The 12,839-nt window shown below is 46.0% G+C and overlaps 1 protein-coding gene across 1 annotated transcript in view; it reads right to left on the bottom strand.

The window, feature by feature from the left end:
- Positions 1 to 1,432: 1,432 nt before the first annotated feature.
- Positions 1,433 to 12,839, bottom strand: part of LOC124043550 (poliovirus receptor-like) — an 80,992-nt gene continuing 69,585 nt past the window's right edge. The window contains exons 7-10 of the mRNA XM_046362246.1: positions 10,493 to 10,631; positions 10,267 to 10,324; positions 4,823 to 4,918; positions 1,433 to 4,349 (exon numbers count right to left, since the gene is read on the bottom strand). Coding sequence (XP_046218202.1) covers positions 4,125 to 4,349; positions 4,823 to 4,918; positions 10,267 to 10,324; positions 10,493 to 10,631 — 518 coding nt within the window. The 3' untranslated portion in view covers positions 1,433 to 4,124. The remainder of the gene's footprint in view (positions 4,350 to 4,822; positions 4,919 to 10,266; positions 10,325 to 10,492; positions 10,632 to 12,839) is intronic.

Raw genomic sequence — 12,839 nt, 5'->3', positions numbered from 1 at the left:
AAAGATGAAAGGAGCTTACAAAATGTTCTCTGTGATGCTGAGCCAAGTGTGAACCAGCAGAGGACGCCATCTTCCATTCTCCTTCTGTCCCTCTCACTTTCTACCACTTATTTAACCAGGAAAAGCCCATTGTATGTAGTTATGTCCTTGAGCTGTTCTTGTCTAATGATGTCATTCTGTTTCATGTTTTGTGTGGAACCCAGGAAGAGTAGCTGCTGCTAGTAACATTTAATCATCTTCCATCACAATCCATTCAAGCATGTTATTTTCCTTTACTTGAGCTAATTACTCTTAACATGGGGCAATCTCTGCACTCTGAATGCATCTCGTCAGATGTATATCACTAATTAAGACAGAGGTTAACAAATGGGTGGTGATAGATCTCAGCCTAGGCTATATCACTTGGGTGCTGGACATACAATGGTAACAGGCACATAGATGTCCAGGGCAACGAAGGGCAATCAGTGTAAGTTACCACTGGACATTATAGTGCCACAGGATGTGATGCTGTCAATAGCCCATGTTAAGTTGGTGGTTGAAGATATCCCTTCAGAGGTGTGGGGGCTGTGCTTTGGCAAAGTGGGTGGGGTTACATCCTGCCTGTTTGGCCCTGTTCGGGGGTATCGTCGGATAGAGCCAGTGTCTCCCGACCCCTCCTGTCCCAGCCTGCAGTAGTTTGTGTCTGTGGGCTAGGGTCAGTCTGTTATATCTGGGGTATTTCTCCTGTCTTATCTGGTGTCCTGTGTGAATTTAAGTATGCTCTCTCTAATTCTCTCGCTCATTCTCTCTCTCGGAGGATCTGAGCACTAGGACCATGCCTCAGAACTACCTGGCCTGATGACTCCTTGCTGTCCCCAGTCCACCTGGCTGTGCTGCTGCTCCTGTTTCAGCTGTTCTGCCTGCGGCTATGCAACCCTGACCTATTCACCGGACGTGCTGTTTTCAACTCTCTAGTGACAGCAGGAGCGGTAGAGATACTCCGAATGATCGACTATGAAAAGCCAACTGACATTCACTCCTGAGGTGCTGACCTGTTGCACCCTCGACAACCACTGTGGTTATTATGATTTGACCCTGCTGGTCATTTATGAACATTTGAACATCTTGGCCATGTTCCATTATAATCTCCACCTGGCACAGCCAGAAGAGGACTGGCCACCCCTCATAGCCTGGTTCCTCTCTAGGTTTCTTCCTAGGTTCTGGCTATTCTAGGGAGTTTTTCCTAGCCACCGTGCTTCTACACCTGCATTGCTTGCTGTTTGGGGTTTTAGGCTGGGTTTAATTACAGCACTTTGTGACATCAGCTGATGTAAGAAGGGCTTTATAAATACATTTGATTGATTTGATTTTTTGGTTGGTCATTTAGGAGCCTTAAAGGGCTCAAGCCTGGAGGTCATTGTGACTCATAAGTTGAAGAGAATACAGCGAGAAGTTCAGGGCCTTTAGTTGACATTTTATTGAACAAGACAATGATCCGTAAAACATATAACACGTTTCCCAAAATGCATCAGAAAAAAAATTTGGTTAAAGGGAAAGAAAGGAGAAGAAAAATAAATAAATCACAATATCAAGTGTTTGGCTTTCCACAATCAGAGGTTACCCCATGTTTCTTTTAATCTCGTCTTTATTTTCTAAGAGAAACAAATGTGTAAATGAACAAGCTAAAAATAAAGTAACGAAGGCACGTCTGGCTTGGTGATGGAAAAAAAGCAACAACGAATGTGAGATACCCAAACAAGCAGGGAAGGAAAAAGACCGGATTCAGATGAGTGTTATCTCTAACATTCACGGTTTGTATTTTTGGCATCAAACCTATTGGGGAGGCAGCTAATTTATTGGCAAACAAACACAGCATCTCCTGCTGCAGCGAGAAGTAGTTAGCAGATGCCTTGAGCATAAAACAACAGAACTAAACTAAACAGACTGCTGACTCATTGGTCTTTGATAATAAACAAACCCAGGGGCCCCAATGATTGTCTTTTTAAGCTCAATATATCAACACATCTTCAATTTTGAGTCTTTTTCTTTATAGGCAATACACAAAACAGTATAATATATTTGATGACAATATGAAATACATAAAATACACAAAAAAATGAAATAAATGGAATTACATTTTATAAAACCAAACTATGAACAATTAATTTCCCTTTGAACTCTGACCTGTGTAAGGGCTATAAAATAGATGTGATTGTCTGATACTGCAGCACTTTATGCGAGCCCGCTGCCCACAGCCATATGTTTTCAAAATGGCAGCATGACTCTTTTTGCACAGAGAAGTTGAGCTACCCATAGTTCCATGCAGCATGCAGACATTCCCTTCAAAATAAACCATAGAGACCAAATCACCACCAAAAGCCAATGATGGTTGCTTTCAAAGTGATTGTCACATCAAAAAATATAATATTTAAGTAATGCACTGACTGATGGAGTATAGAACAGGGGGGTAGGCAGTTACTGTGATCCATTTCTCCATGTGTCTGCATATCTGTCTACCTGTCTGTCTACCCCGTCCGTCTACGTTTAACCATCTATTTGTCTATATCTGTCTATCAATCATTAGTGTCTATAGCATCTATTTATTTACATACATATCTACATTAGTACATGTGCTTTTTGTTCATGTTAGTCTTTTTCTTTGTCTTTTTCTTTAACAAGTTAATGTACTTAGTACAGGCTTGCTTCTCTCGGTGTCTGTCGAGGTGACACTGACAGATCAATGCCTTCGTGGAATTTTGCGACTCAAGCTCTTTGGAACACGCAGAACCAATGATTCGTTCCCATTACTCAGCAAGAGTTCATCTCAACTTTCTGTTTATCGCACCCTGCAGTAAGCACTCTATGGAAAGAACGTCGTCGTATGCTGACGGATTTATGTATCAGCCAAAAGATATCTCAAGTCGTGCTGTGCGCGCCTTCTGTACGGCCTAAACCACCCCGCTGCTCTACATCGATGTGTTGTGCTTGAAGTAGACGATACAATGGAGGACTGCAACGACATCGACAACATTGAAAAAGTATAAAGCCTGGTGTCTGCAAGTAGCCTTGGGAAAATGAGCCAACTGTTTTGAAACGAGCCACGATCATGCCATGCAGAGTTATAAGGACTAAAATCCACAAAACCGTTTTTATATTCATTGACTGACAACTTCAATACCCGTTAAAGTAAAATGTACAGTTTTTTTTTTTTTTCAGTTTCACACGGAAACTGACACCCCTATACATAGAGGCTCTGGAACCACCTACACTAGTTATTTTTGATGTGCACACATTTAACCGGCAATATATTAAGCATCAATATAATATTATTTACAGTGTTCATTGATCATTTGGTTCACCTTGACATCGTTGACCGACAGGACACGGGTCTCACATAATTGTTCATCAATGATGTTTTGCACATTTGTGTTTCAGTACATAAAAGGCTCTAGAATAAGACTAAAATATAAAATATTAAAATACATATTTTGCCATGTGTAAAATATACAGCATATATTAGAGAGCATATTAACCACTTCATCTACGTAAAATGGTACTAATGGCAGTATTCTCCAATACAGGCCGTGTATTTTGACACTCTGAAAATACAATCCTTATAATTTGAACTTAATTTGACTTAAATGTAAGCAGTAATCTTTCCTGTGTGGGGGGAATTACGAGCGCATTGATAATTGTGTGTGCATTGTGTGCTTTGCTGTAAACCAAGATGTCACATTTCGTTACCCTAATAATGCAGTATTACCAGCTCTTGCAATTTAGACTGAACCCAAAACGTGAGTCATGTTGCAATGTTATAAAACAGTGACAACCTCATTTTGTTCATACTGCCATAAAATGGCATTTTGGTCTGAGGATGCTTACTGGACGGTGTAACATTGCAACTTTCAAACAACCAGTTTCGGGTGATATTTTCTGGTGATATTTTTGAATGATGTTTCCAGTGATATTATCTTGCCCGAATCACAACAGTAGGAAACACTGCATTTAGGATTTGACCACATCGGGAGGCTGGAGTTGTGCCGATCTTTCCAGAGCCTTGCTCGGACTCTGTGCTGTTCAATGTAACCGAGTAGAGGCACGGTGTTGTTGTTGTTGTGTCATTATGGAGACCTAAACGTCACCTGTTAAACATACATGGCTGCCGACACAAAGCTTTCTCCGCGGGCCACAGTGGCCGACGGCGACTCGTCGACATGGTGATTGTCCGCGTCAGAGTATGGCGGCAGGGCTTCGTCATTTAGCGTGTCGTCGACATCGGCATACTGTATCGAGTCCTCCAGGACAGCAGGGCCGCCGCCATTAGCAGCCCCACCGCCAACGGTGTTATCATCGTCGCACGCATCCAGATCCTGTAACATCAACAGATCCTCTGGTGAACCAGCAACAACAACTCTCAGGATGTGATATGGTAGGCAAAATCCACTCCTGGACCATGCATTGCTCAATAGTTTCACAATAGGTTCAATTTGTTCTAAATAGTCAAGCTGTTGAGGTACCGTGGAGAGAGAATGTTATAATATAATTAAAAGGGTGAATGATCTGACGATAAAGTAGATTAAGACTGATTGTAGAGTCTAGAAAGCAGCCAGGTGTAAAGGACATTTCAATTTACAGTAGCCTACAGGTAGTAAATCAATGACTTTAAGCAGCACTATGTGAAAAAGGAGAGAGTCCAGGGTTGTGTTCATTAGGCACCCAATGGCAGACGACAGACTAAAACATGGAGCAACTACCTGGACTTAAATACAACAAGAAACATTCATTTTTGTTTTCTGGTGTGACCTAATGATCACGACCTAGAGTTTGGGGGATGTCCCCTTACCGTGACAGGCTCTCCGCTGGTCTCGTAGTAGACGTTACTGAAAGGCTGGGTCTCCGTCAACTCCGTCAGCACTGAGTCAGTGACAGGCTTGTTCAGCTGTGGGGTAGTGGAGAGGTCAAAGACGGGTTAACTGGGTCACTCATCTCCGATCAATAGACATTATCCCAATTAAGAACTGCACTACCGCATGTGGTTATGAAGCACTATATTGGATCACTCCAATAAAGTATCCTTCTGCTCGGCAGGATACATTACCAGTAAGAATTTCAGATTAGTCCCATGTACCGGGTAGTGCTGTGACGGACTCCCTTAACTTCACTAGGCTAGGGGGCACTATTTTCACTTCCGGATGAAAAGCTTGCCCAAAGTAAACTGCCTAGTACTCAGGCCCAGAAGCTAGGATATGCATATAAATTGGTAGACTTGGATAGAAAACGCTAAAGTTTCCAGAACTGTTAAAATAATGTCTGAGTATAACAAAACAGATTTGGCAGGCGAAAACCTGAGAAAAATCTATCCAGGAAGTGTGATTTTTTAAATGTCTGAAAGTTTTCTATTGAATGCCATTACAGTATCCATTGACAGGACTCAAAATACAGTATCCAGGACTTAAATTGCACTCCCTATGGCTTCCACTAGATGTCAAGTCTTTAGAAATTGTTTCAGGCTTGTATTCTGAAAAATGACAGAGTAAGACCACTCTGAATTAGTGGACCCTACAGTGTCCCAGAGATTTTTCATGCGCGCGACCTTTCTTGTTTACCTTTTATATTGTTGACGGTTATTGTCGGTTTGAAATATTAACGTTTATTTAGGCTAAAAACAACCTGAGGATTGATTATAAACATAGTTTGAAATGTTTCTACGAACTTTACGGATACTATTTGGATTTTTCGTCTGCCTGTTGTGACTGTGTTTGAGCCTGTGGATTACTGAACAAAACGGGCAAACAAAACAGAGGTTTGGGATATAAACAGGGACTTCATCGAACAAAACAAACATTTATTGTGTAAATGGGAACGTAAGCATCCCACGTACCCTAGTGAGGTTAAATAACTGCAGCCACACTACTCCCACCTCTTCCTTTTTGCGGCTCATTCCAGGGAGGATTTGCTTGGTAGGAACTCTATGTTAGAGTGTATAAATGCAGAAGTATACCCTCAGCTATTCAATAGTTTGGAGCAGCTAGCTAGTAAACCCACAGAGAGCAGACGGTGAACCCAGTAGTAGACTGGTCTGCGCCGCCTTTGGAGAACGCATGCGCTTAGCGCGCCTGGAGGGGATGAAGGCCACAGTACAGTCCTCCCCATCTGATGACCGTATTCCTCCCTTCTGGGGTAATGCTTAGTTGCAGAAGCACCCTATTGGCCACCCCCCCACCACCACCAAACTCAGTACGGCTGAGGAGTTGATCTGCCTTAAACGTAAGGTGCAAAGTCTGTGGGAGGAAGTGGACGCTTTACGATGGGATGATGGCGACAAACCTCTCCACCCTGGAGAGGAGTTGGGTGACGGTGCTTCAGTGTTCCAAGCAGATCAGGGATCGACCCAGTTCACAGCGCCATCTGTAGCTGGGAGCACTGTTACGGAGGCACCTCCAGTGGTGAAGGAAGAAACATGGGAGCTTTTAGGTAGAGTGGCTAACACCCTTGATATCAAGCTGAAAGAAGCACCATCTGAGCAGCTCCTTATCCCCATCTGCCCCAAGTTCGCTTTTGCTCTCCACGAATACAGGAAAAACATTGGAGGGCGAATTCTGTTTCGACAACCAGACCAGGCCGTGGACTAACCTAAGGGATGCAGATTCCTTGGGGCTAGAACACTATCCTGTGATGGATGACATAGTGGCTGCCATGATCTTCCCTGACAAGGAGATCATTGGCAAGGTGCATCGCCTCAAACCAGGACCTGAAAGAGTAAGCAATGAATGGCTGCAAAGCATTTTCGGCACCCTCTTCATCATGTTATGCCTCCCAGGGGGTGGTCACAAGCTTCTTAAGGAGGCCACAGAGGTGTCAAGGCTACTCATTATGCTCCAGACAGACTTGACACATGCCAACAGCAAGTATTTGGCTTCAGTGGTGACTTCACGCCACCATCTTTGGCTGGCACAGTCTAAACAGCCACTGCCAGTTCAAAAAACATTATTGGAGTTCCCCTTCATGCCAGGTTCCACATTTGGGCCAAGGATTGGCAACATCATACAGCAGACTACAAAACTGCTCAAAGACAGAGACTTTGCAGGAGTTCTTGGCAACTGTGTGCCCTACTGCCGCCACTTGGAGGAGCTGGAAGGCAGGGCAGGATGTCTCGAGGATGCTCCAGCAACGTCTTGGTTCTCCTCCTCCCAAAGCCGAGACAACAGGGGCAGGAAAATGGGAACTGGCATTTTACGGCAGATGGGGTGAGGAAGGAGGCACTCCGGCTGGAGATCGCCATCCTAGCGGCTCTACCTTCCTGATTTGCATGATCGAGGCTAAGTGGGTTTTACTCCACATCTTTCAGTTCCGAAAAAGGACGGCAGCTTTCGGCCGATCCTGGACCTAAGCGGCCTCAACAAATGTTTAAAGGAGCTCAAGTTCAAAATGCTCACGCCAGCACGGGCATTGCAGGCAATCTTGTGTGGCTAATGGTTCACCACACTCAACCTGAAGGATGCGTACTTCCATGTTCTTGTTCATCGATATCACTGGAAGTAAATCTGGTTTGCTTTTAAAGGATTGGCTTACGAAATCAAAATCCTCCCGTTAGGCCTATCACTGCCGCCTCGTACGTTCACAAAGTACAGGGATGCAATCGTAGCGCCTATCATGTCCCAGGGAATTCTAGTGCTGAACTACCTGGATGACTGGCTGGAGCGTGCCACAGCGTGCCACAGGATAATCTTAAAGCACATTCAAGACCTGGGCTTCACCATAAAAAGGGAGAAGAGAAACATGACACCCTCAAAGATGATTATCTTCCTGGAGATGTTGATCGACTCAACTCTTATGAGAGCAAGTCTCCCTCGGGAAGATACATGCCTACCTAGACCGTTTCCAGCTTGTACAAGCCATGTCCATATCAGAGTGCCAGAAGTTACTCGGCCTACTCATGTTGGCTTCTCTGTTGATTCCGCTGGGCCTTCACCTCAGGCCACTCCAGAGATGGTTAAACTCTAACCATCTACACAACACAGACATTGTCAGCCATCGGTGACGAATGGATGCGTAAGGGAGGACTCTGTTGAAATAGTACTCACTCCTTTCTGTTGGAGGGTGTGACACTGAACAGAGTCCACCGCAGGGAGCTAGTGTGCACCGATGCCTCGCTTGGGGGGCAGTGTTCACAGGCATGGCAGCGAGCAGACGCAGGAGCCCCCAGTGGAGTGGTGAGCACATCAATGTGCTGGAGCTCAGGGCAGTTCGCCTGGCACTCCAACAGTTCCTGCCCTGCATGGAGGGGAAGCATGCCCTGGTCAGATCAGACAAGACCACGGTAGTGGCTTATATCAATCAACAGGAGGGACTGAGATCATGGCACCTCCAGGAAATGGCTCTGGAGCTCTTACTGTGGGCTCCGACCCGCTAAGTGTCACTGCGGGCAGCGGACATGCTTTCGAGAAATGGCCCAGCGGAAGGGGAGTGGAGTCTAAATGCTTAGGTGGTGCTACAGCTGTTCGGGAAAACACAGGTGACCTGTTTGCATTTCAGAAGAACACTCACTGTCCCAGCTGGTTCTCCATGTCAGACCCTCTAGGCCCTCTGGGTTTAGACGCCCTCGCTCACGATTGCCTGGCAACGACACTTTATGCGTTCCCACCATTTCCACTAATCATAGCTACGCTAGACAGGGTCAGCTTGAAGGGCCACCGGCTGATCCTGATCCTGGCTGAGACGACCATGGTTCAGCCTCCTGTTGTCACTCCTCTCTGGGACCCCATGGCAAATACCACTGAGACCCGACCTGCTCGCTCAGGCTTGGGGGATACCGTGGCATCCGCGCTGCCTCCAGCTTTGGGCTTGGCCCGAGAGAAGTAAATGGGCAAGTTTAGGCATTCAGGACAATGTGGTCAACACGTTGCAGAACGCCAGGGTTTCCTTGACCAACATATTATATCAAATGCGGTGGGACATATTCTGTTATGTGGGTCATAATGTTGCCCCAAAGTCGTGTGACATACAAATGGTTTTATACTTTTCACAATCACTGCAAGATGCAGGCCGAGAGTCATCCAATTTGAGAGTGTATTTGGCCGCAATTTTGGCATTGTATGACGATCGCCTGGAGGGACCCATGGCCACCCATTGCACCCCAAGTTTATGAAGGGAGTTAGACGTCTGCGTCCAGCGAAGGCCTGTTCGGGGCCAAACAGACCTTGATGGGGTGGTGTCAGCACTTGCGCCGCCAGGTCAGCGTCTTTGAAGCACCCATCCACGATGGTGGCATTCCTGTTGGCTATTACCTCCACTAAGAGGGTTAGTGAGTGCTGAATGTTTCCAAATGGGTGCCGACAAGGGAGTGTTGCCATCCGGCCCAGCTCTCCTTCTTACCAATGGTCCAGTCTGACAGGCGTGTGAATCGGCCCTTACATTTGTCCACATACGTACCTCCGACGGCTGCGGGTGGGCTAAGATTTTCCCCAAGTGTGTTGTGCCCGGTGAGGCCACTGGAAACTTACATTACACGGACTAAGACAATACAACAGTTGGATTAGCTGTTCGTGTGTTATGGTCAGAGTTCTGGGGTAGAGCCTAACGATACAGAGACTCTCACTTTGGATGTGGACACTATTACTACAGGTCGGACGGCCTCTGCCGTCTGCTGTAGTGGCGCACTCCACTAGAGTAGCAGCTACATCGTGGGCCTTGCTCTGAGGATTTCCCCTTGATGACATTTGCGCCTCGGCCAGTTGGGCGTCATCTAGAACTTTTGCTAGATACTATCGAGTCAAAGTTTCTGCCACCAACCAGGTCGGGACGGTCGTGTTGTGTGTTGCCTCCACTTCCCTGGAGGGGGAAGGAGGGACACAGTAACCATGACTGCCCTGATTTCAGTCCTATGCAATTTTACTCTTGTCTGGCCATGCCTCGTTCACAGATGAATCTGGTATTGTGATACCATATTGGAGTGATCCAATATAGTGCTACAGAACAAAGGTTAGGTATGTAACCACGGTTATGGCAGCTTTGGATCACTCCGATCCTCTTTTCGGTGATAACCTGCGCCTTTTGAAGAGGACACGAGGTGGGAGTACTGTGGCAGCAGCTATTTAAGGGGGTCGGCCGCAGCACTACTCGGTATCCGGGACTAATCTGAAATTCTTACTCAATGTATCCTGCATAGCAGAAGAATACCATATTGGACTGATCCAATAGCTCACATAACAGTGGTTACATACGTAATCTTTGTTTATGGCCTTCACTAATAATGAGCCCTGAATGACAGGGACGTGGACCCCTCACCATTTCAGTGGAGCTGCCGGCCTTCACAGGGGGAGGGGGCTTGTGCTTGGGAGGACCACTGATTGGATGAGAGAAGAGAGGGCAGGAGAAGAGGTTAGTGCTACTCACTTTGTCCATACCTAACAGATTCATTTGGGACTGAATAACACTTAATTGATTGGAGGAAAGATGGGTATTTGTTAAGTCATATATTGAAAGAAACAATTGCTGGGAGCGGAATACTCACTCCCCATTCACTGCGTTCTGCTTGCGTTTGCGGACCAGAATGATGACAGCGCCGACAATCGCCAGCAAGAAGAGGACCACACCAATGATGCCTCCGATGATGCCAGCCGTCGACAGCCCTGCTGTAATCTTACGCTGCTCTGAAAGAGAAGACGACGCGGAGGTCTTAGTCCAATTCAAATGAATGTGTCATTTGAATTGGGGATAAGGGCTGGGAAAATGTATTAGAATCAGAATCCAAATCAGAAGTTCTAAATAAAAACAGCTGAACTGCAGAACAGGGGCCTGTTCAGGAGGATGTTCTAGAACATTCGGATAGATATGTATCGCAGAGAACAGATATGATTGGTCATTCTATTTCTATCTGCAACATCCAGAACGTTCTCATCACTGAATACACCCCAGGAAATCAGCTCTGTTAGGCATTTAATCCTTGCCAGACATCTTATCATCCGACGATGTTCCAAGTAGACCTCCGCCTCCTTGCTCAATTATGTCTGTGTTTGTGATTTCCAGAGGGCACTGAGGCTGAGTGAGGCGTCTAAATTGAATGTAAAAGCCTCTCATTATGTTGGTTTTAACCAGCTTGCAGTTTCCACAGATGGCCACTGGGGGCGACAAGATCCCATTGAGGATAATAATGGTGAACTTTCTCTTTGCGGCCACATGGTGTGCAGTTACCAAGCTAAAGTCTCACTGCTGATAGTGAGTGAGAACATACATTACTTTGTCGATTCTCCCTCCGGCTAGGCTTGCATCCATATCAAAGATTCCAAATATGGGTGATTCCACTGGGAGTGGTGCAGTCCCACACATCTGTTAGGTGTGTGTGTGTGTGTGTGTGTGTGTGTGTGTGTGTGTGTGTGTGTGTGTGTGTGTGTGTGTGTGTGTGTGTGTGTGTGTGTGTGTGTGTGTGTGTGTGTGTGTGTGTGTGTGTGTGTGTGTGTGTGTGTGTGTGTATAGAGGAGTCTGCTGAATCTACGACCGGGGACACATCCAGAGATGCACCCTCATACAAACAACGCCAGTCACAACTGAAAAGAGACCGGCCAGCTCCAATCATTATCACGAAAACATTAAATGGAGGGAGGGAGAGAGAAAGATGGAGTGGTGGCCAGGGCTGTCTCGGTCCTAAATTGTTCTCTCATTCTCACAGCTGGATACGTGGACACACAGAAATCTATACAGACAGAAGCCCCCCCCCCCCCATTGGCATCCCTCTGTGGGTATCCTAGCCGTTTATCTGATGTGCTGGATATCAAGGTTTACATTCGCAGCGTTTACCATTGATGTTCTCCACTGATAAACTGTATTTTCAATAAATAATGAGTCATGTTAGTTACTGCATCAAAAATAAGGCTTCTAACATGGAGGAAATTAACTGGGTTGTATTCATCAGGGCAAACAGCAGTAGAACGCCTTAAAACCATTGACGAAAAACTAAAAAACAAGCTGTTGTCATTGCTCAAGTGCAGATAGTCCCATCCCTGTTTCTTATGTTCAGTGCCTAATGAATATAACCCTGTTTGAAGGATGGGGTGGGCTGAGGGAAGGACGTAGAGAAACAGAGGATTGGAATGGCTGGAAAAAGGAGGGTAAAGATACGCACCCACCCCGATGCTCACGGGTTTGGCTTGGCAGAGAACAAGGGCCAAGACAGGGTGGGGTAAGAAGAGAGGGGGGAGAAAGAGAAAGGAATGAGAACAGATTTTTTTTTCAGGCTGGATACAAGAATGGGGTGTGGTGGAGTGGAGAGGATCTCAATGAAGACTTATTAGCTCACATAACAGATGTGGTGAGAATAGACAAACCTCTTAGCACTCGCAAACACACACACATACATACATACACACCTAGCCAGTCATCCTAACATATTCTACAGCATATATCCCCCAGTTGAGTCACTTACCACACACAGAATAGCTAGCTTTTACCAACTGAATCAAAAGGGGGAGGCATTAAGTGTGTGATGCTATCCTGTCAGCCCAGATTGAAAGAATGAGACTATCCCGAACCTCCATCACATGCTACACAGTCACATATTAATGTGTCTCATATATAAATAGATGTGGGAGGATGGAGGGATAGAGAGATGGAAGGGAAGAGAGGGAAGGATGGTGCTAGGAGGGAAGGCAGAAGAGAGTGATAGGGGTGTGAAGGCCCTGCAGTGGGGCCAAGAGGCAGACTTTAAAGGTCCTCCGTCTCCATGGGATACGGTTTAAGTGACAGGGAGGAACAACTAGTGAAACAACCACTCACAGTCGGCCGGGCCTTCATCGCCATTGGCATTCTGCTGCTACACTCCTCCGCAAAACTCCCAACTGGAACTGGATCTCTCTCTATCGCTC

This window comes from Oncorhynchus gorbuscha, linkage group LG09 (assembly GCF_021184085.1).
Source record: "Oncorhynchus gorbuscha isolate QuinsamMale2020 ecotype Even-year linkage group LG09, OgorEven_v1.0, whole genome shotgun sequence".
Taxonomy (NCBI): Eukaryota; Metazoa; Chordata; class Actinopteri; order Salmoniformes; family Salmonidae; genus Oncorhynchus; species Oncorhynchus gorbuscha.
The sequence above is the reverse complement of the archived record's forward strand: the minus strand, read 5'-3'. Positions and strand labels throughout refer to the sequence as shown.